Source organism: Plectropomus leopardus, chromosome 14 (genome assembly GCF_026936395.1).
Source record: "Plectropomus leopardus strain MGB_pleo_1.0 chromosome 14, ASM2693639v1, whole genome shotgun sequence".
Classification (NCBI taxonomy): Eukaryota; Metazoa; Chordata; class Actinopteri; order Perciformes; family Serranidae; genus Plectropomus; species Plectropomus leopardus.
In genome coordinates this window covers 5,832,841-5,859,669 of record NC_142189.1, presented here as the reverse complement: position 1 = coordinate 5,859,669, position 26,829 = coordinate 5,832,841, and the positions used below count along the sequence as shown (strand labels likewise).

The following is a 26,829-nucleotide window of genomic DNA, read 5'->3' as shown; positions in this document are numbered from 1 at the left end:
GTGTTAAATGAATATTTGTTTTTTTTCCAATAACAGCGGAACCTTTTATTGAAGGGAGGGTTCCCACCCGGCTGTAAGTAGTGGGACACATGGTATGTCCTCATGCTTTAGAGTGAGTGGTGTGATAATATTATCGGTGCTTCTCACGAGTTTTTTATATCTGTTTTTATTTGTATTTATATTTTATTATCGTTAAAATTGCTCATTATATCGTTAAACTGTACAGCGGCGTTTTATCCAGAATGGCGACAGAAGTTTCCAAGTAATCTACAAGGTTTTCAGTTGATTTTCTGTAATTTGTGGAGATTTCTAGCAAACAGGTAAGTTTAAAATAATAACACACGCTACATTATAAAACAGCACATAACACACAAACATAATAACAGCTTTAAACGGTCACTGTGAGCCGATTTCAGCTCGAATCCCTGACGCGTGAAGAAGCTAACGCCGAACTTCATTTAAAAATTGTGTATTTTTTGTTTCTTTGTTTAATTGCGAAGAAAATAATATCACATCGAATACAAATTATAGCCACCAGAAATTGTTATGCTCTTGTGCCTAATTCGGCGTAGCTGACACCTACTAAACGTTACGTTATTATTGTGAAAGAAGGCGATATTTATAATGAGCTGCTTACTCGTCGTCGTTTGTTGTGTCACTGATTGTAATTAATGCAACAGTAAAAAAACTTGATGTACACGTTAATATTGTCAATAAGCAAAGTTACATAACAGTGTTTGGATTCTGAACTGAGTCTTTCAATAGAAGAAGGGGACACATTTTAACCAGTTGTTACTATGATATTGTTTAACATATTTTATATATCAGAATCTGGTTTATTGCCACGAAGGTTTTTGCAAACATGGAATTTATTTTGGTGTTTTTTATGCATAAACAGCAAACAAGGTTCCTGCAGATCCTTAAATGGTCTTAAGGGGCATTTAATTCATTATTTAAAAATAAGACCTTATTTGGTGGCCTATAAAAAAGACTTAAATTAAATTTTCAGAAGTCTTAAAAATGCTTAAATATGGGAACTTTTTTTCTGATGTTGCATTGTACAATCTCGAAATGAACAGCAGCATCTTTTTTTGTAAAATAGTTTAATTCCTTCCCTTAAACTCTTCATTATGGGAATTCAAATAGTTGAATCTCACATGCAGATTGAGAAACACAAAATCGCCCAGAAAACCTTCCAGAAATGTCAAATATTTTTTTTTTTTCAACATTTAACATATATCATTTAACTTTTTCTTTTCAAAAGTCATGTTTTAGGCTAAAATAAAAATTTGGGCAAGTGATTGGAAAATTGGTCTTAAACACAATTCCAAGCGAGTATTTTAATTTTATTTTATATAACTTTATTTATATAGCCCCTTTAAAAACACAGTTTACAAAGCGCTTTGACAGACAAAACAAATCAGAGGCGAAAGAAAAAACCAAGAGGTGATAATTAAACAGAGGCAGAGACGTTAGAGGCAGAAACATGTTTCATAATACAAAATACAAAATAATTATTAATTAATTAATATGAATTATAATCTTATTTATATAGCACTTTTCAAGCTTAAACACAAACACCTCTCAAATAAAAATGTTTACAGAATAAAATAAATGACACGCCCCACCCCTGCCCCCTAATGACAAAACCACAATTAAGAACATTTAGAACAAAAATAATAAAATAGCAATGTGTACAAAAACATATACAAATACAGTTTTCTAATAAGCAAGTAAAATGTGGAGAAGGAAATTACTCTAATTTAAGCAGATCAAAGATTAAAATAAAGGCAATAAACACTCATCATTAATAAAAATGATAATAAGAAGCAGGTTAAAGAGAGTAAAACGATGCGTTAAAAGATTATTCAAAGACAATATCACATAAAAGCAAGTCTATAAAAATGTTTTTAAGACGTGATTTGAAAGACGTCGCTCCGGAAACGTCCCTGAAATGCGTGTTTTTCTTCTCCGTGCTCAGTGTGGTTGAGTCTCTGACGTCATGGAGCGTTTGGAGGAGAAGGTCAAAGGTTTGTCCATCGCTCGGCGGTCTCGCCCGGAGGAGCCCACCTACCTGCTGGACGTCGCCCTGCAGCCGTCCGGTCTGCTCGCCGTGTCCTGCTCCAACTTCACCGTCCACCTCCACGACAAGGACACGCTGAACCTGCTGGGCGAGTATCGGGGCCACAGCGGGCCGCTCTGCGGGGTCGTTTTCTCCCACACGTCCCCTCACTTCCTCTACTCTGGTTCTGCTGACGGGACGGTCCGCGGGTGGGACGTCCGCCGCCCCGGGACAGACGCAGCGCAGGTGTTTAAAAGCGACTCGTCACACAGCTTCTGCAGCTTCGACTTGAGCTGCAGCGACGCGCTCCTGTGCGCCGGCACCGAGCAGGTCAACGACGAGGACAGCTTCCTGGTTTTCTGGGACGTCAGGAAGCCCGGCGGCGGGCTGCTCGGGGTGTACTCTGAGTCGCACAGCGATGATGTCACACAGGTGTGCTTCCACCCCCGAGACAAAGACCGCCTGGCGTCCGGCTCCACAGACGGCCTGGTGAACGTGTTTGACCTGAGCCGCGGGGCGGAGGAGGAGGCGCTGCAGGCCACCTGTAACAGCGACTCGTCCGCGGGCTCCGTGTGTTGGTGTGGCGCGGACTACACGCAGCTGCTGTGCCTCAGCCACGACGAGGGGCTGCACCTGTGGGACCTGGGTCAGCTGGACACGGACGAGCCCCTCACCGTCTTCAGCACCTCTGATGCTCGAGGTCTGACGCTGCTGGCTGACGGCGGCGGCGTGGATTACCTGGTGGGAGGGAGGTGGCTGGAGGAGGCGCAGAAGCTGCTGGTGGTCGGAGGGACGAACAGCGGCGATCTGCACCTGATGGAGTGTGACCACGAGGGGCTGCGTCTGCTGAGGACCCTCGAGGGCGGCCACTCCTCCACAGTACGCTGCTTCCTGTGGGATGCGGCAGCTGAGGCTCTGGTCACCGGGGGAGAGGATGCTCAGCTGTTGCTATGGAAACCAGGAGGGGAGGCGCTCACGGGGAAGAAAAGGGAGTCAATGAAGAGCGAATCAACTTTGAGACTCAAATCCAGACCGCATAAAAAACACGGCTACCAGAGAGACAAGAAGGCAGCGTAACCACGAGGAAAACGTCACGTGCTGAGTCACGATAACTGACGGCGACTCAACAGATTTATTTCTGAGAAAAATCACAAACAGCTCTGCACACAAAAAGTATTCTGCACACAACACACAACCTCAGCGAAGGAAGTCCTTCGAGTGTGAAAAACTCGCCGAGGCGGACAAATTCAAACGTGCGTTTTCTGTTTTGGTTCACTCTGAAGCAGAGCTTAAAAAACACGTTGAGTGACACCGATGCGTCAGCGCGGATGTTAAATGATGTTAGATTCATGGATACGTTTGTCTCACGTGAGACTAAAAGAATGAAAATGGAAACGCTGGGTAACACGTTGGCAGTTCCGGCGTTTTTTGGGCAGAAGTTACTGTAGAAAGACTGAAGACTCTGTAGAGGACTTTGTATGTAGATAAAAACGACTTATTCTAAAATAAACACACAACGATTCTTATTTTCAGGTTATTGTACACAAACAAAAACAAAGTTATAAATGTTATATTCCACTCTGCCCATATATACAAGGTAGATGTGTTATGTTTCTTAACTTACCTTAAATCCTGCAGACTGAGCCTTTAATGAGTGAACAGTGTTAATGTGACTGCACTTTTACACCTGTTACTAACACGTGACAAAGTTACAAAAAGTTCCCAAAACTAAAAAAACCCCCAGAATTTCTTTGATTTTTGAGTGTTTTGATTTGATGGTTTTTCCGTCAACACACAAAGAAAAAACGACTCCGAGCGGCTTCAGGAAGATCTCAGAAAACTAAAGAAACAAAACAAATCTTTAAATATTAAAAATAAAGATTTTGTTTTCTCTTTGTGCAGTTGAATTGTCCGTGTTTTTCTGACGCAGCTGTTCCATCGACGACCATTAGAGCTCGTCTCTGTAACTCGACAAAACGGTGAAAAACATTGATTTCTTGAATACAAACTGAATCTTAGTATGTAATTTGGAAACAAATTGGGTTCTCTATTTTCATTTTTAAATGAAGATTTGTACCATTTTGTCAAAATGTTTGTTATTATGACATTTTGTTTTTGAACTATTTCTCCGTTACAGCTGCTGCAGGCGGACGGTTATTACTGCATCACATCCTGAGAGTCACCTGAGCCGCCCGGCACAGCGGGATCACGCTGAGAGCAGCTTTCACCCCCAAATAGCAAAGAGTGGAATAACATGATTGGCAGTGCGAGTGTGTGTGTCTGTGTGTGTGTGTGTGTGTGTGTGTGTGTGTGTGTGTGTGTGTGTGTGTGTGTGTGTGTGTGTGTGTGTGTGTGTGTGTGACTCCTGCAGAGATGGAAGCTGCTGCAGTCGCCTCTTTATTCACATCAGAGACAGTTAAGATTCGCAGTGATTCTTGGTGGTGATTCAGCGATCTTTGTGGTTTTTATTCATCGACCACGTTGTTATAATGAAAGAAGACATATTTTCACGGTGAGGAGACGGGCTGAGTCATTAAATTATTAAAAGCACATGGACAGAAAAAAATCTCTTCTGGAAAAGATGAAGTCGTACGAGCAGACAGAAAGATGCTTTTTTCAGGAGTTTAGCAAAACTGTTAAAACCAGGTTTATGTTTTTAAGTATGTTAAAGCATTTTGGTGTGTTTTTTTTCTCAGTGATACCTTTGTGACTGAATTTATGGTTACATTTTTGAAAAGATCACAAAAACATCCATCTGCAAGTTGTACAAAGTGCAGCAAAAATAAAAATGATGATGATTCTACACCTGCTTTTTTGTCGTTCTTTTTAAAATCGGTTTATATAAATGTACAAAAACAAAATACACAACCAAATATACATGAAGACTTTTAAAATGTGTAAAAAGGAAAAAAACAAGCAAAAAAAGATTTTAAAAAAATAAGTAATAATAAACTGAATCTGTATAACACCTTTCATAAAAGAAATGCAGCCCAGCGTGCGTTACAGCAAAGAAATTACATGCATGAGACAAAAACATAATAAAATCCAATTTTAAGGATAATATAAGATCTGATAAATAAAGTGGAAAAAAGGGGGCAGAGTAATTCATTTTTTTAAATTAAAAAAAGCAACAAAAACACATAAATAAAAGCAAATAAGTCTTACAGCCAAGTGCAATGAACAAAAGCAAAAAGGTAAAAAAAAAAATCCTACACAAAACCTTTATCTCAATGAACAAATATACAAACTACTTAAACTTAAAAAAATCACATACCCGAAAAGGACTCAGAAGAAATTACAAAAAAACAAAAAGCAAACAAATAATTTTGTAAAAAGTGTGAGAAGGGGACTTAAAAGAAGTATAAAAAAAAGGAAAGCAAACAAAAAATAAATAAATAAGATGAATAAATGAATGGAGCGCCTGCTGGCTCAGTGGATAGAGCGGGTGCCTCACGTACAGAGGCTGTGTCCTCACTCCAGCGGCCACGGGTTCGATTCTGGCCTCGGCCCCTTGCTGCGTGTCACCCCCTCTCTCCCTCTCCCCCTTTCACACTTGTACTGTCCCATCAATTAAAAACAAAAATGCCCCAAAAAAATATCAGGAAAAAAAAGTAAATGTGAGGAAAAGAAGGAAGAAGAACACATTAATTTATTCCTACCCCTATAAATAAATTCACATTCTATACAGATGACTTCCTAAATTTAATATGCAGCCTACTTCGATATGGACTTTTCATTTAAGAACAAAATATTATTAATATTTATTTATTTATTTGTTTGTTTGTTTATTGGGGGAATTTGCAGACAGACACAACTGGGCCACCCTCCACCCCCCTACGCGTGCACCCATGGCTGGTGCTCTAGCCTTAGCTGTGTTCATAGTAGCCTGTATATTGTAGTTATGTAACTCTTCCTGCTAACACATCCCTCTGATATCTCGGGGTTTGCACAGAAATCCGCTCTTCCTTCACACCGCGCTGCTTCACCGCTGCAGCCGGCTGTTATTCTGATGAATGCGCAGTGAAGCTGGGTCAAATCTGCCGTCAAAGTGCGGGTAAAAAAGTGCAGAAGCGAAGGGCTGGGCCTCGGACAGGTTTAGCCTCATTCCTGCAGCACGCTGTGTGGCAGCAGCGGAGACTCCGCACACACACTCTCTGCTCCCTGCACGAAGCTGAAGTTAGCTTCACATTCGTAGCTTCCATTCAGTAGTTAAGGGGAAAGTTAAGGGAAAAGACATAATTTTGTTTAGAGACCAATAATCTGCTTTTTGCACCTCATACTGTGGTGAAAACATGTTCGACATTTAAGGTCTCAAAACACACTTTCAGATTTGTGAAACCTTTATTCTATTTGTGAAAATGCATTTAAAAAAATCACTACTTTTATTATGTTTTTTTTTTAATTAATTGACCATGTTGTTATAATGAAACAAAACACATATTTACATGGTGAGGAGAGAAAAAATATTTAAAATATTAAAATAACATAAACAGAAAAATAAATCACACGAGTAGATAGAAAGATGCATTTTCAGAGCATAGCAAAACTGGAAAAATCAGGTTTATGCTTTTCTGTATTAAAGTTTGTAGTGTTCTTTTTTTCCCTTAATGTTACCTTTATGATTGAATTGACGGTTACATTTTTGGAAAAATCACAAAGAAATCCATTTGCAGTTGTACCAAGTGCAGCAAAAGTAAAAATGATATTAATTCTACACCTGCTTTTTTGTTATTGTCTTAATTCTCTGTTTATTGATTCATGTGAATGCACAAAAACAAAATACACAACTAAATGAACAATTACTTTTTCCTTAACTCTAATGCCGTAAACATAATGGGGGACTATAAGAAACGGGTTTGGGGTCCTCCGTCAGAAAATTTTAGGTATCAAACACTTAACTTCCTGCATTCTGGGGAATTTTTATGCACCTTTTTTTTTTTTTTGCCTTTTCTGCATGTATATGATATATAAAAAATAGAGATAAATTTCATTTATAAATCTAATCATTATACATTTAAAGCTATTCTACAAAATAGGATACTTTTTCAATATATTATTTTTATTTTTTTGGAACTTTGTTAAGGTCATTTTCTTGTGTTCGTTTTTTAATTTCCTTTTCTGTTGCTTATTTTCAGTTCTTTTTATTTTTTTGAATTTCCTTCTTATCAAATCAATTTGCTCAGGTGTTAAGGGTTTAATAATTGTGCCTTGTAGGCCCGTTTGGGCTGGACATATTGTTTAGGTATAATGCAATAATAAAATGTAATCAAATCATCAAATCCCTGGTTTTAGACTCAAAAGACCTTGCTAAGGCACTTATCTCACTTTGACAAGTTTAGTTTAGTTTTTTGTTTTATTTATTTTTTGTTGTACTGTCCTCATTCCTGTTTCTGTTCGTTAAAAAGCAATAAAAAGGAAATTACAAATAAGTAAATAAATAAAAATGGTGGGACTTGTCCCCTGAAATCTACACTTTAACTTAACTTCTCCCCTTAACTGCTTGATCGGAAGCGACGAATCGGAAACTAACTTCAGCGTCGTGCTTTCTGCCCCGATCTCTTCCCTTGTCCCTTCTCCTCCACCTAACCGACGGATCCGGAGCCTCGTTTCCCTCTGCACCGTGACTGACACCGCCTCCTGTCCAAACACAGCGCCCGACACCGCCGCCGGCAGCCAATCGGCGTCGTAGGTCGGATCTGAACCCCGTCCAGCACGTTTGCGTGCGTCTCTGTTATGTGTGCCATGGTCTAACCCAGCAGTGTTGACAATAGGGTGAAAAAGAACCAGCCCCGAATCATAACCGAGCTAAGAAAACACCAAAATTTAGGGGTTTGGGGAATTGAATCAGTAACAGGAATGTAAATGCGTTAATGTAATCGTTTTATATATATTTTGTTATTAATGGGAGTTTGAGGATTATTCCGTTGGAAGGAAAAAAAGGTACTCGTGGGTTTGGCTGTTTGAGGCCAGATTTTCCTGCTGTTTTGCCGCTGCTTGGGGAAAAAAAGGCTGTCCGCACCGAGCTGGAGGTAGCTAACAGTTAGCCCCGATAGATTTCCCCAAAACGTAGGATAAACTCCTCCGCCGCCGTCTCCGTTGCGAACCACAGAGGATCAAGGTAAAGTACTGCGATTGGAGAGCTAACAGCCAACTCGGTCGGGCTCGGGGGTCGGGACTCGGGACTCGGTGTGTGTTTCCCAACCCAAGTCGGTCTGTCAGTCTGTGAGCGCTAGCTAACGGTAGCAGCATTAGCACTGCCCACCCCCCTGTATTTACATCTGGGATGATGGGTGATCGCCCGAGTCCGCCCAGGTAACGTTATTTTATTAGCAAATGTTAGATCAATGTTTTCATGTGCACTGAAAGCTTAGCTGGTGGCGGCTAATGAGCTAACATGTAAGCTAACCCGCGATAGCCGTAGCATCAACGTTAGCTAGCTACTCAAAAAATGCCGTTTTCTGACATAAACCGGACACTTTTGATACAAGACTGCATCGTCTCATTATTGGTAATATTAAATTGTTTTGTACGCTCTGAAAAGACGACTAACTAACCGCTAAAGCGTCAAAATCAAACGCTTTGTAACGGCTATGGTTGCTAGTTAGCTAGCTAGCTAACGTTGGTGAGGTTATCGCGCTGCTGTCAAGTTTTGAATATTATGCTGCTGCCAGGCCCAACATGGCCAAGCTAACGCCAGCTTATCCCAAACGGCTTCATTTCCAGGGTTCCCACAATCATGGAAAACCTGGAAAAGTCATAAAATGTCCCGATCACGGTTTCCAGGCCTGGTAAAGTCACAGAAAAACTAAAAATCATTGAAAGTTTGGGAAAAGTCATTGAATTAGTAATCATGTGAAACCTGAGCAAATTGGCTACCTGAGTAAATCGGCTTGATTTGTTTCAAAAATGGGGGAAAAAGGCACTGAGCAACCTGTAAGATGAAATGACACCTAAATTAGCAACAAATTAGTAAAAAAAAACACAAGAATGTTACCAAAAAATAGCCAAAAAAGAAAGTAAAAAAAAAAAGAGGAAATTACTGAAAAAGCACTTAAAAATGTTAATTTTGTAGCACAATCTTAAATATACATATACAGCACTGTGTGAAAGTCTTAAGCCACCATAGATTTGTTGTTTTAGCAAAGTTGCACTTGGGATATTTATTTATTTCTCAGTCTCTTTATCAAGATACAAAGAATACAGAGAACATGTCCAATGCATTAAAACACCATTAAGTCAAGAGTATGTCACAAATTTTGTATGTAATGCTCAACATAGAAAGGGATAAAGACCTTTTTACTTTGTAAATGTCAATTTTTCATTCTTACATTTTTTTGAACACCATCAAACCCCATACATGTTTTATTTTTCTGTATGTTTTGCCATTTCTTATAGTTTGGACCTGAGAGAAACAAAACTCAAATCAGAATTATGTCTATTACTTTAATTACAAACCTGGATGATGAAGAAAATAACAACCTTGAAACTGTCGTTCTAGGCTTCAAATTTTAATTACCTTGTTCTTATGAGGTTATGAAATTGCATTTGAAGTGTGTGTGATACACACGACATCGTATAGTGCGAGGTCACACTTAATACTTGCAACTGAAATATTTGCTTTTAAATAAGTAAGTAAGTAAGTAATTGTATACATATTTCCTGTATGTTGTGGTTGTATTTTAGTAAAGTGACTACTGAGAAATAAATATGCATGATCATTATAATCTTACTAAAATAACAAAGTTTAAGGTGGCCTAATACTTTTGCACAGTACTGTATGGGAACATTTAAAATTCTGGTTATAAGAATATAGATTTTTCGACATATTTTTCTATTAAAAAAATATTTTCCTAAATCTGCTTGTTTCTTGTAGTTTGCAATACATTTCTTGCCAATTCCTCACTGCCTTTTCTGTTTTTTTTTTTCAAAAGAAATCAAACCAATATGCTCAATGCTTAAAACGTTACTGAAAGAATGCTGCACAAGAAAATCAATGTCTATCCAGGTTTCAAAGGGTTAGAAATCATTGAAAGTTTTGGAAAAGTCATGGAAATAAATATTTTGTGTGTATTTTAATTGCTGAAGTAATCTTCCATGTAATGTAACATAACGGCAAATTTATTTTCTGAAGCTGTCGATGTAACGTAGCTTTAAATTTAATCAATACGTGACGATATGTTCACTGTTATGTATATTAATTCATTTTCCCCACGCGCCGCATCTCTCTTCATGTATGTCACCAAGCTGACATAATGTTTGAACAGAGTTTGAATTTAAAGTTTGAAAAATGCCAGGCAAAAAATGTATTATGGGTCCTTGAAAAGGCATGAAAAAGTTTTTAAATTTTGTCCATGTAAATGTGTGGGAACCCTGGATTTTTGACCTCATGCAGCTCATGGCCTACTTTGCTGCTCTGTCTGACAACAGTAAATAAGTAACATCAAATTACACAGTAAATTCATATAATCTTTATTATGTCATTTGGCTCAGGTGGTGGCTTAGTGGCTGATCTTTCCAGGGCAGAGCTGATGTCAGGGAAGCTTAGGGCAGGTTTGCCCTAAAAGTGAAATATTTAATCCTGCACGAGTTGAAAAAGCTCTGTGAATCTGGCCTGGGACAAGTTTAGCCAACTGTCAAATATGTGGTGATAATAAGACATGGACTTTAAATGGCTTTGCACCAAGATAGTATGACTGACTGAATATGCCACCAGTCTGTCATGTTTTCTTGTCATAGACAACATTGTTTCAACATTGTCTGTTGTTGGGTGTGTGTGTGTGTGTGTTTACAAGTGGTCAGAGAGAGATAATCACCAGTAATGACACTGTAGTGACATGGATGATGAAAGGATGAGACATGGTGATGATGAGTGCGAGATACAGGAAGATAAAGATGACGGGTGATGACCAGTGGTGGAAGAAGTATTCACAAGTAAAAGTAGTAATGCCATAGTGTAGAACTGCATTGTTAGAAATAACAGCCCTGCATTCAAAATCTTATATTCTTATCTTATAAATACATTTTTAATGACTGATAACTGTAACATGTAAAAATGGTGGTCAGAACTATCTGACATTTCTGTTTTGCTTATCCTGTGAGCTGTATTGATTTGATGGTGTCTTTGATAAACCAAATCTACTGGCATGGAAGGCAAACTGTGGAAGAGGCCGCAGTAAAACATTTTAGCCACCTAAAAAATTGGTATCAGTCTAAGTGCACGTATATTTGAATATTTGCTCTGCTATACCTTGCACAATAGCTGATCAAGGCAGCGGTACACCAGCAACTCTGCAATTCGGTGGAATAAAGTGACTGTTTTTCTCAGTATAGTTTGGAGTTGTTGATAAATTGGCTTCAGATCTCTGTTGGATCTGTCATAGGGCAAGGTGAAGTGATTAAAATATTCTAAATATAACATATATTTAAAAGAATGCTAATAATGTTAGCTGGCTTGAAATGAGAGTTTGCTCTGCGCCGTTTGATTATATGTACATGACACAGTGGTTTTCTACCAGGAAGTTAATGTAAATAAACAGTGGTGATTTGGTCCATAGTTGTGACATCACAAATTCTTGGAAATCCTGACTACTCATCCAAAAGTACAATTTCTGAAATCGTGCTACTGGAGTAGAATAGAGCTGCAATGATTGGTCAGTTAAATGTGAGTTGATAGAAAGAAGCTTTATTTCCAACTATCTTTATAGTTGATTAAATGTTTCAAATGTCAAAGATTTGCTTATTCCAGCTTCTTAAATGTGAGAATTTGCTGCTTCTTTGTCATTTTATGGTAGAAAATGCATAATTTTTGGGTTTAGGACCACTGGTTGGACAAAAGAAGCAATTTGAGGTGTCATGTTGGCCACTTGAATTGTAATGTGTAAAATTAGCATTTTTCACAAATTTTTGACTTATAAACGATTTATCAGTTAAATGTGAACATATTCTGCAGATTATTCAATAATGAAAATAATGGTTGCAGCCCTATAGTAGAGGTAAAAAGTAGCAGAAATGGAAATACGTAAAGTACAAGTACCTCAAAATTAATTTAAGTGAAGTAATTGAGCAAATGTACTTAATCACTTTACACCACTGACGTTTACTTTTATTTCCGCCTGGCCTGTGCCCTGTCAGTCGTGTGTGAATGACAGGAGCATGCCAGAGGCCAGGTGTGGCGTTACATGTGATGGTATTTGCAGTGTACGTGTCTGTGTAGGTGTACTTCACGTTTTGGTGCTGTCACGGTGCTTCACCTTCAAGGATTTTGAATGTCACACCACGTTGAGGGCAGGTCCAGCCGCTGCTGAGATAGCTGAACATCCAAAGTCTCCTGTGTTTATGATGACGCTGGTGTAGTAACTGCCTCCTCCTTATCAGCTCTGTGTGGTTTTGTGTGTGTGTTCGAAAGTTGCTGAGTTCATTTGTTCTTGACTGTGTGAACAGTGCAATTATCCCGTGAATGAATCATACCAATTAGACGTGCTGTCAGATTGCAGCTTTCAGTCAATAATGGCAACAGGAGACTTTCCGAAGAAGTGAGTAGTAGAAGGATTTGAAATGGTACAACGGGGATTCATACTGGTATAATTAGTGCAGGGACCACTTATCCATTTATCAGTAACTCAAGGAAATTGATATGTAAAATAACCTGTCTTCTTTGTTCTGCATAAGTAATTTGCTGCTGTCATAGGCATTAAAGTTGCCTGGTAATGGCTGCAAAGTTGAAGGAGTTTTTGGCTTAAATTAATTACATTGCTCTAAGGACAATTTTTTGTGTTTGTTGTGAATGGTGCTTTGTAGCTCCTCTTTGTAAGTGCAGATATTTTAATATTAATCTGATGAGTGTGTGTGCTGCACAGTTTGCAGAGCTGAAACTGACAAAAAAAAAAAACCTGCTCAAATTTGAATATTTTCTGTTTTTCTTTAGTGGTAACGTACTGAATATCTTGAGTTTTGAACGGTCAAAACGGGGGGGGGGTGCATAGTATATCTTTAAAGTAGGGCTGGGCGATAATTTAAAAAAAATCATTACTACAGTGTTTTAGACCAAATACCTCAAAATTGAAATTGCAAAGATATTGCACGGTTGACTATTGGTGCTGATACAGATGGTTTACACAGTAAGATTTTTGATAAATAATCATCGCTAACGTCTATATAAAGAGGGTTAAGGCAAGTAATAGAACAGCCTGGTAAGCTCAGAAAATGATATTGCTTTAATGCAGCCTCTAAAACCAGAAAAATGACCCTATTTTACAATATAATAACATCCAAATTCTAAGACAATATCTAGTCTCATATCACAATATTAGGATAATATCGTTATATTGCCCAGCCCCAGTTTCATGTGTTTGGCAGCAATATAAATGATGGTTTTTAGCACCCCATTAGAAGTAAACATAGTATTTTTGAGTTTTGGCCATCATTAAGGCTCTGAAGTGGTGATTGTTAGTTGCAGAAAGGATGCACGCACAAACAAACCAATGAGGGCAGGTGCTGAGCCGAAGGTAAGCAGATAGTAAAATGAAATAAAACAAATTACTTGCACACTGTAGGGCTCCAATGTCTGCTTGTTTGCTGTTTATCACACTCATGATTGTTAGTGAACCTAAATATACACAAGTCCTCAAAATGTCTCATCATTATATGAGATTATATATTATCGTAAATGTCCTGCTGTAGCTTAAATATATTCTCCATGGAGTTAAAGGTTGTATTTTCCAATTTTCTGAACCAGTTTTACTGTTCTGCTTGAGTGAAATCAGAAGTTAATGTCTCTTCCTGCTTTTTCATCATTAAATTTTTGTCCCCAGAAATCCCAAACGACTCGAGATGAAGTATTTCTGAAAGAAAACCTTACTCATACCCAGAGTTTGTTTGGTTTTTGCACCTCTTGGGGGATTTTGAATTTTAAGTTTGGACCACAGGCGAGATCCTTGAGCGTTCCTCCTGCCAGCCTCCTTTTTATCTCCCGTGTGTGTGTTCCTGTTCGTGTTTGTTCCCTCACTCCAGCTCCTTTCGCTCGCCCTCGCCGTTGCCTATTTGTTGACTTCCTGTCGAACAGCAGCTCCCTCCCGCCCTCCCTCCTCTTCCTCCCTTTCTGTTGCTCTCCTGTTGTTCGTCGTGCCCCCTCCTCTCTCCTTCCTCCTTGTTCTTTAATCCCACCCTCCCCGAGCCTGTTTGGATGTCATCTGGTCTCTTATGTAAGAGGCATGGGAGGGGGAATGGCTTTGGTGCTCAGTTGCCATACGCCTGGCTAGCCGCCGTAGTCTCCCTCGTGTGTTGTGGTGGCACTGGAGTGTTTTCGCCATTAGCCGGCTTGTCACAGAGAGAGAGATAGACAGTGAAGGACTGATGGTTGTTCATGGGGATTCCAGTGCCCCTTTGCACAGGTAAGAAGAGCTCGAGTTTGTACATTTTAAAGATTTTTCTTGTCGTTTTTTGCACTGGTGGCATTCACCAGGTGGCGTAAGCATAAAAGCACCGGCAGCTCTTTGATTGTTCATTTTTGCTGTTGGTGATGTAGCAGGCAGAAACTGAGAGTCGCTCCCTGATCGAGATGTACAACTTCGCCGACGCTTGCTGAAATGCAGCAGACAGAGTGTGTTTGATCAGAGCTGAATGAAGCTGACTGGCTGTATGAAGTCATCCGTGCAGAGATTCAAAGTCTTATTGGGATGCAGTGCGTGTCTGAGGGTAGTATTTCAAAAATCACTCGCTTCATTAAAAGTAATTTCATTTCTGCAGCCCCCAAATTATAAATTCAAAGGGCCTTGCTATCTGTTCAGCATACAACACAAGAGCTCTGAGTAATTATTTTCACCATCGACTAATCTGCACATTATTTTCTTGTTAGAGAGATTAATGGCTTTGTTAATAAATGACAAAAAGAAAATTGCAACCAAGGTGATGTCTTCATATGTTTTATGTCCAAACAGCAGTTTATAACTCAAATATATTAAGTTTACTATGATATAAAACAGAAAAGCAGCAAATGGTCACACTGACGAAGCTGCAACCACAGAATGAAAGTCAGCAGTACTTGAAAAATGGCTTGCTTCATTCAAAGAAATGTAATTTCTATAGCCCCAAATCTGAAGGACCTTACAGTGTGCACAGCATATGACAATAGAGCTGTAAACAATTATTTTCATCATCAGGTAAACTGGATCAAATAATGGCTTTGTTATTAAAATTATGAAAATTGTAACCGAGTTGACGTCTTCATATCTCTTGTTGTCTGACCAGTAGTCCAAAACTCAAAGATACTCAGGTCACAAAAATATGAAACAGAAAAGCAGGAAATCTACACACTGGAAATGCTTAAACCTCTGAATGTATGGTGTTTTTGCTCGAAAAAATTACTAAAATGATTATTTAAATAGCTAAATTTTCTGTTCCTCGGCTAATTGATTGACTAGTAGTTTTATCTTTATATCACACCTTCTGTTTGAATTCAGAAAACTCACCTTTAGCCTGTATGTTATATTTTTTGACAATTGATTGCAGCTGCTGCTCCCTACCATTATTCCAATTGATGATTTAATTATTTAAAGATATAAAAACCGGATTGTCTCAAAGTGTCAAAGAGTGTGTACGTCAGAGCTGTTGCACGATAAGCCATTAGCCGTAGATAATCCCAGAGTGAAGGTGATTTTCAGAGGCCTGCTTTGTCTGGTCATCGCGAGGCTTTCTGCACATACGCCGAGCAGGTGTTGAGGTGTCAGTTTGCTGCTTTTTGTTGTGTTTCCACTGAGGCTTGAGATGCCGTCGGGACCCACTTTTGTATGACATTTGAATAGTCCTGTGCCAAAGTTTGAAAGGCAAAACTGTCAGCCTGGAAGCAAATTTTTGTTTACGCTCCATACGTACAGTCCATATCGTGCTTTGTATTCAGCCACAGTTGTATTTTTACGACACAGCAGGACTTTCAGATTAATGGTGAGTGAAAAGCCACCGATAAGACAGATCAGTGTTCAGCTGGAGGCATTTGCCCACCCTGATGATGCCCGACAGAAGGCATTCGTATGGATGGATCATTAACAGCTGTGTGGTTATGAAAGAGAAGACAGTGAGCAGTGCTGACAGATGACTCTTGTCATTTACATGTAATTGGTTTTGTCATATGTGAATCTGAGTCTGTAGGATGTAGTAGCAAATTGAAAAACTAGATCCCCTGCGCTTTAGTGGAAGTAAATTTACTTATGTTTTTAGGACGTGTTTAGGGCTTTGACCAACAATTTTTAGTATATCAGAAAATATTGAAGAGACACACAAATTCGCTGAGTCCAGTGGCGATGTGATTTATATCACTAAAAATATACAAAGATTTTACAAGGGATGCACAGATTTCAAAATTCTGAGCAGATACAAATGTTTAAAATAACAGTTTCGCTGATACTGATTTTTTTGGTATTGTTTATTTGGTTTTGTTTTTTGTGTATAAAAAAAAAAAACAGAACTCAACTGTTTTTAAATCCTTCATGGCACAAATTTAGTCATCATTCATGTGGAAGACACCTTCTTTTTAAACCAAGTCACTCCTTAGAAAGGCTTTTTACTTTTTGTTATATATCATAATTCCCTCTCTAATATCTATTTTATATTTCTGTGCAAACATCAGTGAATTTCTCCTGCAAACAACTGCCAATTTCAGAACCAATTTGTTTTTCACAATGTAGCATCAGGGAAATAGGATGCATTAGTGAGTTTTCTGCGTCCTTTCGTCCTGAAGGTGTCCTGGTGAAGATCTGTCTTTGTCCCAAACAAGTTATCTCTTTTTCTTTTTTTGTGTTAATTTATCAACAGCATGCAGCAGAGTTGGGAAAAGGAAAAGTGTGATAAAAGTTATGATAGTTGGGCATTTTGGCTTCCCGATTTCCATTGGAAAACTGTGTGTATGGTCTTATGAAAAGGCATGTTTAGTAAACACACACTGATGTAAATATGCACAAACTCAGGGAAAATTAAATTGTAAACAGTTTAGTATCTCATTATTAATCACATTTGTCGGTTTTGAATACTATCTCCCTCCACTTACAGTCATATCGCATCCACACATCGACGGTCTCAAACCACAGATGGATGCGATGCTACTCTGCAGTCATTAATCACTTTTAAAATCGCAGTGTACTGTACATGATGATGGACGCTCAGCTGTGCTGCCTCAGAGAGCTTGTAAAAGGCTTTCACTGTCTGCTAGTGCTGCTGTCCATATCCTCAGGCAGCAGGATGACGTGTGTGTTTGTACTGAGTGTGTCCCAGTGCCTCTCCTCCTCCTCTGTCCGCTGTGTTACATACAAGGCCTGCTGGTGGACATACTGTATGACTGCCTGTGTGACTTTGACGGAGCATTAGAGATGCAGCCAGCACAGCCTGCAGCGTCTCATTCATGTCTTATTACATAACCGTTTCTGCTAAAGTTTAATTTATTTCTTCCCAGGCCTTTGTTTGTGAGTTAGTGTCGACCGGATCAGGACATCAGTTATTGCCGCTTATGTCTTAAATAATGTGCAAGTTAATGACGGCGAGAGTAAGGAAATACTTTGACACTAGACATTAGCTTCAGGGCGTGGTTCAGAAAAGTGTGACTTCTGCTGCTGCTTGTTTTTTTGTTGTCTGCTTGTTAGAAGTTTTTTAGACGTAATCAGCAGCACGCACACTGCAGCGGACGTTTCCTCGGCTTCCTCCCACTGCGGCGACGCCTCGCAGCCGCTGCTCCATTGTTGTGGGTAGACTGGTGTTTTTGAGTGTGATGGTCCACTGGCAGGTAGCATGGCGGTGTGTTTGTGTACTGTAACCAGGCCTCAGCTGAGGCCTAAATGCTTTCCCATGCTGGGAAAATGAGGCTGTCTGCTGCGGCTGCACAGTTTTGTTGTGAGGCTGTGAATAAAATGCTGGAGGCTAAAAACAATGTCTGTGGGGATAGAAAAGCTATGGCTCTGGAGCTGCATGTAAATGGCTAAAAATGTGTCTTTGTTGATTTGAGCTGCAAGAAATGAATGATTTTTAATAAGCATTCCCATGAAACCCCAGAGTTCACAAGTCAATGAATACATAAGACAGTAGACAATGTGAAATAAGTATTTACATAAATAATAGGGATGGGCATTTTAAGTAACTTCCAAATTCAAGAACTCAAATTATATTATTATAGAAAATTCGAGTATCTACAAAAAATGTAAATCTAAATTGTACAACAGTGACAACCAATGCAGTTTCAGTGATCTTGTCAAACTTCTAGTTAAGCTGATACATTTAGTGAACACTGGTGTCCCAATGAGTACTCGAGTACTCATGCTCCCCCTAATAAATAGATGAATAAATAAAGTAAAATGATTTATTGCATTATTGAAACTCAACTCAAGCTCATGCAATTGGCTAAAAAGTTGAAATAAATAAGTTTCATTACAAAATTGGCTCGTTTGAACAAAAAATGTCTATAATGAAAAAGAAATTAAAAATTAAACCCCCTTATTATGAAAATAAGTGAGAGTTTCAATAATTTGTTAAATGATTTCACAATTTATTGGTTCATTTATATATTATACTTGTTTTGTTTAATGTATTTGTTTAATATTGAACTCTTTGGACCTCCATGTGTCGAGTGGGTCATAAAAATGTCATAAATGTTTTGAAAATAGATTGTCTTTCAATGTGAATCAAGTCCAAGGTGTAAATGTAAGCCTGATTTATTGGTCTTGAAAATCATAAATTCACCTTCAGATCCACATCAGTTGAAGTCCAGTTTCTGTTCTGTACGGTTGTCAATACTCTGTGTTTAATCACTCTGCCCTCAGTGAACAGAGCGCTCTATAAACATATGTCTAATGTGATTGTGTTAACCCCCCCCTTTGTGTATTTCTTTCAGCAGGGCTATGTCCTCGGCAGCCACCACATCTCCATCTGTGGACAAAGTGGACGGATTTTCACGGAAGTCTGTCAGGAAGACCAAGCAGAAGCGGTCGCAGAGCTCGTCCCAGTTCCGCTCTCAGGGCAAACCCATCGAGCTCACGCCCTTGCCACAGCTCAAGGGTAAGAGGGGAGGAGAGTGTGTGTGTGTGTGTGTGTGTGTGTGTGTGTGTGTGTGTGTGTGTGAGAGAGTGCGTGTGTTGGGGTTGATGGTTTGAAGGGGTGATAACCCAGCCGAACCCTAACACTGAGTATCTGATTGAGCTGAAATGCACTTGTAACTGCAAAAGTAATCACAATCAGTTCATAACGAACAGATCACAGATAGGACAAACGAAGCTTGTTGATAAGACTCTCGCTTCATGAGGCGCAGCACGCTCTGATGTAGATCAACACTGTTTTAACTTTTCATTTTGCATTATTAAAATCAGATACGGCTGTTATTTTTTCAAAAGTTAAAGTTAAATGAGATCTAAGGCGTAATCTGTTGGAATTAATTTGCAGCCCCTGTAGTGTAGAGAGGGCGTATTATGCAAATTTTTGGGTTCCTACTAGAACCTGTTTACATGCCTTAAACACCATACTTTCCTCATTGCCTGTGCTGGAGTCTTTTTAAGCCTACCTCCCAAAAAAACCCTGTCTGCTCGGATTGTTCAGCATTTCCTGGTCTTCTGTATCTGCATCGTCATTGCTGCTGAGGGAATTACTGTAATAGAGTAAAGTGGCACTTTTAACAGTAAAGAAATCAATGAAAGCTTCAAAACATAACTGGACATATTCCAGCAAGAATACGATCTGAAATCAGGGAGAAATTAACAACATCAGCAACTCAGTTTACATGTTTTGTTAGCATGTTGCTACATGTAGCAGTGTTGGCTATGTAATGTAAGCACTTGCAGCAGTGTGCCTGCAGCAGATGACCACATAAAGAAATAAAATAGATTAAAAAAAAACAAACAAACAAAAAAACACGGACACAAGAGTTGTCACACTGGTCTGAATTCTGAGGGGTTTTTCTCACAGGGATTTCTAGACTCTCTTTCTGTTTCAGATCTCATCATAAAATGCATCTTTTTAGACTCGCATATTCAGTTTTATCCCTAATCAGCTTGATTCAGTCACACTAATCCTTTGTACATAATGATCTTATACACTGTAAATTTGATCTGCTGTTTTTTTTAACTTGTCCTTGTAAGGTGACCTTGAGTGTTTTGTAAGGCACCTACACATAAAAAATATGATTATTATTAATAATAATTACATCAGATGTTTGCTTAATTTAAATGTAAGCCCTTTTAATATGGAAATCGGACATTGTAAAATTATATTCATGGCTTAAAATAAGGCAGAGCATCATACATTCCCCTGTAGAATTGATGATTGCTGCTGCACAGAGTTAATGTAAATGACATGCATTTTACAGAACCTGCAAACAGCCAGTTTTCTTCATTTTTCCTTCATAAGTAGAGCAACAATTATCCAGTTTACCCAGTTTACTGATAAGTCAGCGAAGCATGCAACAAATATGTGACAACTCAACCTGTTGAATGATCTGTTGTTCCAGCAAGTTTTAAAAAAGCTGAGTAGAAGAATAAACGATGGATAGCTGTATGATCATTGTAGTTACACATGTTAAACGAAAGGCAATAGATAAGAAGCTTGTGAGACGAATGACTGAGATCTTAACTCAAGCACATAATGAAGTTCTGTGGCTTTAAGACTGAGCTGCATTACATGATTTTACATACCAATCTTGAAGTCTAGGTGGACCAATAGATAATAATTTTCTGCCTCGTAGTGTCAAGATTCTGCTGTTAATTAGCTTCACCTTTACCCCCACTTGTCTTGCATTTAAACCACGCACTGAGAGCGTGTTTGTCTCCTGAGCTCTCCTCTGCACAGAGATGCCATCCTGAAATCTTGAGCCCAGAAATTCTTGTGAAACTGGTGCAGCGGTGACCAGAGCTGAAGTTGAGCCAGTTGTTTTCCTGCTTTGCCCGTTTTTAGAGTCAAGCTCTGTCTGAGTGCTGTTGTTGTTTCCATGCCTGCTCCTCTCCCTGTGTGTGTGTGTGTGTGTGTGTGTGTGTGTGTGTGTGTGTGTGTGTGTGTGTGTGTGTGTGTGTGTGTGTGTGTGTGTGTGTGTGTGTGTGTGTGTGTGTGTGTGTGAGAGAGCTACGTGCCGAGACAGGTAGATCGTCATGATGATCACACAGGGCAGGTCAGTGCTGCTGTCTGTCTTTGTCGTTAAGAGGAAGTCTTAAATTTTCCGATTCCCTGGTGGTAAATGTTCATGAAAATTTTGTAGATATTCATTTCATAAACCGAACAAACCAAGTTTAAACGCAGCCTCTTAAGGTCTGTACAGGTGTGAATGATTAGATAGGGTTTTTTAATTGTTTTTTACCCACAGCCATCGTGTCCGTATAGGTACAATTTAATTCTGTATAATTCAAATTTTTAAATTTAAAGGTGTACTTTGCAGTATTGTGAGTTCTAGTTTGCAAACAGTCCTCAGCAAAACGAAGGTAAACTAACCCCAGATTCAGTTTTCATTCATATATTTAAAGTATGGGACAGGGCATGTTAATGAATATTAACATGTAAATATGCGAGATTAATGCCAGCTGATTTCTATCTTTAGTCCAGTGGCAGGTTGATTGTATATTGGTTGTACATAAAAACAAACTTGAACATGACCGTCAGAGTACAAGAACTAATACTATAGGCCGAGTAATAACATAGGCTTTACTTAAAAAGACACACAGAAAGCAGAACAGAAATCAAAGAAATCACTTGTTTGGCGTGTTGTCTGGCTATTTTCAGCGCTGCGTCTCTTGGATGCTTGCTGCTAATGGTCTGGCTACTTTTTTTTTTATAAAGCACGCCCATAAACATCCAGAACACAGAAAATAAGAAAATACAGGCAGAGTCTGCAGAAAAATACACTGATACACACCTCTAAGCCAACAACAAAATCTGAAAATAAAGTTAAGGGCTATGACAAGCTAAAGTTTTCCAGTATTTCACCTGGAAATAAAGCTTAAAAAACAAAACATAATTTCTGTCGGAGGACTACTTGGGGAACCTCTGACCCCGATGTATATTAATTTGAGCAGATTTTCACCCATATTTTATGTAACAATGCACGTATTTGTAATGCTTTATTATCTGTGACTGGAAATTGCAGCGACCTTCTGACGTGATGTCTATTGTCTCGAAAGAATGCCAGTGTGTCACTAAGCAATGGAGTGTATTGATTCGTGCACATCACACTGCAGGCTAAAGAGAATTGTGCGATGCGTGGTATGCACTTGGGCGTAGTAATACACAATGAGACAACCCCGTCACGTTTCACTTGTGTAAACACGGCAGCGGAGTGGTTTGACAGCAGGAATGCTGCCACACAGAAACCAGATGGATCCGTCACCTGTGAGGAGTTTTAATGGAAAACCACTTCCTGGTTCCTCCTTAGGGCAGGGTTTATAATCAGGACAAGAAGGGAGCCCTGAGCGCTCCAGTGTTTATATGTTGAAATATGTTTGTGTGTGTGAGTCTGCGTCCATGCTCCACTTACACACGCTGTCGTTATGTAAACATCTACATGCTACAAGCACACAGCAGCTCACCTGACCTGCAGCCTCACACACAGACTGACTGTGGATTCCAGTAAAAGTAAATACAGTTTGACAAAGGTTTAAACAACGTCAGTTCATTTTTAATAGTTTCAAAGAAAAACAAAAGGTTCCTAGAAAGCATCATGTCTCATTTACCTTTTCTGAAAAAAACAAAAAGAGACAGGAAAACACTGCAAGAAATCTATCTGGACAAGTGTGACTACATTGTTATAGAAAATAATATACTAAATATAATCCCAATATCTTTTGTTAAATACACCGATAAACTGTTATTAAGCAACATTTTTTACTGCACTTTAGTATATTTTAATCTCTCTCAGGGCAGCGTTTTGCAAACCAGAAGCAGTAAAAACAAGTTGTTGCATTTTATTGAAATTGCGTACTTAAATGTTGAGCAAACCTCGCACCAGTAATTAACGCTCTCTGACTTTGGCGAGCGATGCACAGAATGTGTGATTTCCCTTGATTGTTTTCATGTCACATTTTCTCCAAATACAAAATGAGGACCCACTTTTAGTCCATGATTCATTTTCTCTTTCTGACTCAGGAGACGATTTTTCTTTCCCAGCGTCGGATAATTCTTTATCTTGTCATCTGAGATTGCTGGTTTTATTTTAGTGAAATGGTGCACATTAGGGCTGTCACTTTTTGATTTGAAATTCAGACTAGCACTCGGATGTGGGAAAAACAAAATGAATGTGATGATCTGTCTGAAGTCACAGTGTGTAAGTGCAACAGGCCATGCTTTGTACTCCAACTGGGGTCTTTCATAAAATGCTCTCTCACTCCGATCTGTTGTTGCTCTGTTGCCTTTCTCAGTAAATTTACAACTGTTGTCAGCGCAAAATGAAGGAAACTACTGAGCCATGAATGGATACATCGGTGCACCAGACAGTTTGAAATAATGTGTGGAAGCATTTTCAGATTTTTGTAAATGTAAAAAGATAGTTGTTTTGTCAAGTCATCTGTCAGTATCCTGATAATCCGGCTGTTTTCTTTTGAATCTTATGAGCGGATAGTAAATGGGAATGGTGATTCAGAGGTCTGGAACCAGGTTCAACTTGTTACCTTGTGACTCAGGTGATTTCTTATTTGTTCAAACTTTATTTTCAGTAGTTGTGAGGGAAACTCCGACACAGTAGAGCCTATCATTTACTGGATTTCTGGTGCTGATGCCGATATTGGGGAGTACAACATTTCTAACTTAATATATTTGCCGATATTAAATATGTATGCAATTATGCAATGCACTTATCCCTCAGATATGGTTGTAAAATACTTGTTACAAAGATATGTTATGTTTTACAGTTTAACAGTAAACTTAATTAAACTTTTTTTGTCAAAATTGATGTCTAATAATGCACTGAAACAGTAAACTTCTTTGAGAATTCGACCATTTTAAATTACTTCAAGCATCATTTTCTGCATAATGTTTGGTTTAAATAAACTTTACATAGCATGCATATCAGACAACATAAAAGCTGATATATCTGTGATGGGCCAATATCGGCCAATAAAATCAGCAGACCGATGCATCGGTGCATCAATTTTTTTATTATAGAAATTATTAATATTGTAAACACAAAGGCTTTTATTAGTGTACTAATTTTTTTCAGTCCACTTGATACATTTTGCTGCTGTAAAAAATGATTGAAAGGAGACGAAAAGACGTTATGGTATGAAATAAAATTGTTGCCAAAGTTTTCCTCTTGGGACATGATTTGCGGTCTATCCAAGTATAACTTACTGTAGTATTATTTCTGATGTAGTCACAGGTAAATTGTGTATTTGTATAATGAGTATGCCAGCAACGAGTGCCATACTGTATTTGTAAAACAGGCAGAATGTACTTTGAGTTCTTGTCATAGTTTATTTTCGTGCGTCTTTTATAGCCGTACTGTATTTATCTGCGGATCAGTGACTGAGCCGGCACATGGTCGGCCTTTTTCAGCACCTCCCCGCCTCAGTTTCACACGTTCACTTCACTTTCACACGGCTCCACACATTTCTCACCTCCTCAGTACAATCACAGTCTGCTGCTCCCGACCGCCGAGCAGCTCCACTGGAACTCTTGTTTTTATCCCCGCACGCTCGCCTCAGGAGGCGGTTTGCTTCGAGTCGACCTGTCCTGAATTAGAAACGCAGTCGGACACATCACCCATAACAGATTTCTTTGCTCGGTGTTATTCCCTGTCTGCTGCTTCTGTACTGTACTCTGTTCCTCCTGAGACGTACTGTACGTTATGAAACAAAACACGGTGCTCGTCACGTTTTTAAGTCATGGCTTCGGTGCAGCAGTGATGTGTGGTTCTGTTCGAGGGTGGTGCAAAGTCTCTGCATGGAGAGTCAATATAGCTGCTGGTGGAGGGTCTGTGCAGAGCAGATAATGAGGCTTTTACAATTATTTCAAACTATATGCTCGAATCTGCAGGATCATTATTAGCTGAGAGTGGTGGACTCTGCAGCTTTGCTCCCAGACTATTACGGAGAATAATGGAGCACTTTTAGGAAAGACTTATTGGTATGACCAGGAATCATCACTATACTGTGGCTGGGTATGGTTTGAAGAGTAGCGCTGATACAGTGCCTGATTTTCAGTACCGATGCCAAAATGATCATTTGAATTTAACTCCACTTTTATGTTACTTACGAAGGTAAAATAAAACAAGCTGTAGTAACTGATATTTTACATGTAGAGATTACATCTACTGCTGGTTTCTCACTCCTGTTTTCAGTTAAGAAGAAGAAGAAGATATAAAGGTTATATGCAATAACATGCAAACAATAACAGTTATGGTAAAAAAATAAAAATAAATATTAATATTTATATAAAAATCCCCCCCCAGTCTTAAAATACAAGTCTTAAAATGTCCAAAAGCCAGCTTTAAATATTTTGCAACATTTTGTGTTAGAGAGGCATTTTATTTTATTTATTAATATATTTTATTTTTATTTTATTAAAAAAGTATCAAAGCACTTTAATTACCTTTATATTCTTAGCAAGCATTAGCAAGTTAGCAAACAGGTATAGCTGTCAGTGTGGCTGTTAAAGCATTAAGGGTGTGATGGGAAGTAAATTCCAACAACTGTGGTTAATTTTTTCTGCCATTTTTCAGTGACTATAGCTTCAGGCAGACATTTCTCTTGCGCTGACGAGGTGTAAAAATAGTTTTGGCATTGTGAGATCAAAGTGATGCTAATGTTTGTTGTTGGCTCATAAGATTAATGCGCCAGTTTTGGCTTCTTAACAGCATTTTGCTTAATGTTGCTGAATATATTTGCAGTAATGTACATAGAAAAGGCCTAATTTTTGCTGGCATCCACTAAAAAACAAGGAAATGTGGTTTTATCCTGAGACCACAATCCTGCAGCGGCAAAAGGATAGTTGATCCCGAAATTAAAAAATACATTTGTTTTTCTCTCTAACCTCCTGGTGCAAGTTGCTTTGTTTTGAAGATATCGTACCTCCCTCTCTCCAATATAATGGAACCAAATGGCACTTTTCTCGTGGTGCTCAAAGTGCCAAAAAAATACATTTGAAAATGTTTTTCTTTCTCCAGAAATCATGCCTCAGTTTCCTAAGATAATCCACCTTGTTGTGAGCAGTTTTGTGTATGAACTATTTTCTGTCTACCAAACTACACCTGCCTACAGTGTCACCGTCCTGAAGTGTGCGTGTACTCGTGGATGAGAGGCTTGTGCTGGTGACTGCATGCGATGTAAGCATTAATGACATCTAGCTTGACTGAGCTGTATTTAGTTTTTTCACACGTAAAGGTAATTTTAGTGTAATCACCATGTTTGGAAATGTGCTCATTTGCTTTATTTTCTTTTTAATAGAATAACTAATTTATTAATTTATAACTTAATTTAACAGTGTTTATCAGAGTTTTTTTTTTAAAATAATTTATGCTGTTATGTTGATTGTTCAGAGCTTAAGGATGAAAGACAAATTTCTGTGTAAATGGACACTGAAGTATCATTTTATCTTTATTTCCTAAATTGGTGAGCTATCCCTTTAAACTGTGACAAAACCTCAGAACAACAATAGCTGCTGTAGTCACACTGAAAAATTAAAGATTAGTGTGATGTTATAAGGATTTAGACACTGTCTGATGTTCATAATTGAGCAGAAACAGCTTTGACTTCATTAAGTTTTAGATGTAAAGTAAGCATGAAGAAGAAAACAAATTGAACAGCTCCCATTTTTTCTGGTAACAAGAT

General features: G+C 38.6%; 2 protein-coding genes across 8 annotated transcripts in view; both read left to right on the top strand.

Annotated features, from left to right (window-relative positions):
* Nucleotides 1-62: 62 nt before the first annotated feature.
* Nucleotides 63-4,865, top strand: wdr89 (WD repeat domain 89). 2 transcript variants are annotated; one of them, XR_015778748.1, is made up of 3 exons: nucleotides 63-320; nucleotides 1,982-4,041; nucleotides 4,200-4,865. XR_015778748.1 is itself a non-coding variant. In XM_088087736.1 (2 exons), exon 2 carries the CDS (start codon nucleotides 2,003-2,005, stop codon nucleotides 3,137-3,139), a length of 1,137 nt encoding a protein of 378 aa, XP_087943862.1. In that variant the 5' UTR covers nucleotides 63-320; nucleotides 1,982-2,002; the 3' UTR covers nucleotides 3,140-4,865. The 2 variants fall into 2 exon arrangements, 1 of the variants encoding a protein (XP_087943862.1); XM_088087736.1 differs by having other exon boundaries at nucleotides 1,982-4,865.
* Nucleotides 4,866-7,773: 2,908 nt separating this feature from the next.
* Nucleotides 7,774-26,829, top strand: part of ppp2r5eb (protein phosphatase 2, regulatory subunit B', epsilon isoform b) — a 61,826-nt gene continuing 42,770 nt past the window's right edge. The window contains exons 1-2 of one of the 6 annotated variants that reach the window (XM_042500158.2): nucleotides 7,774-8,180; nucleotides 18,933-19,093. In XM_042500158.2, the coding sequence (XP_042356092.1) occupies nucleotides 18,937-19,093 (157 nt within the window). In that variant the 5' untranslated portion in view covers nucleotides 7,774-8,180; nucleotides 18,933-18,936. Of the gene's footprint in view, nucleotides 8,375-14,340; nucleotides 14,452-18,929; nucleotides 19,094-26,829 lie in introns of those variants that run through there. The other 5 variants (XM_042500157.2, XM_042500155.2, XM_042500154.2 and 2 more) reach the window with 5 other exon arrangements.

What these genes read in the sequence shown, in the direction of transcription:
- wdr89 (XM_088087736.1), top strand. Translation starts at nt 2,003, where the DNA reads ATGGAGCGTTTGGAGGAGAAGGTCAAAGGTTTGTCCATCGCTCGGCGG.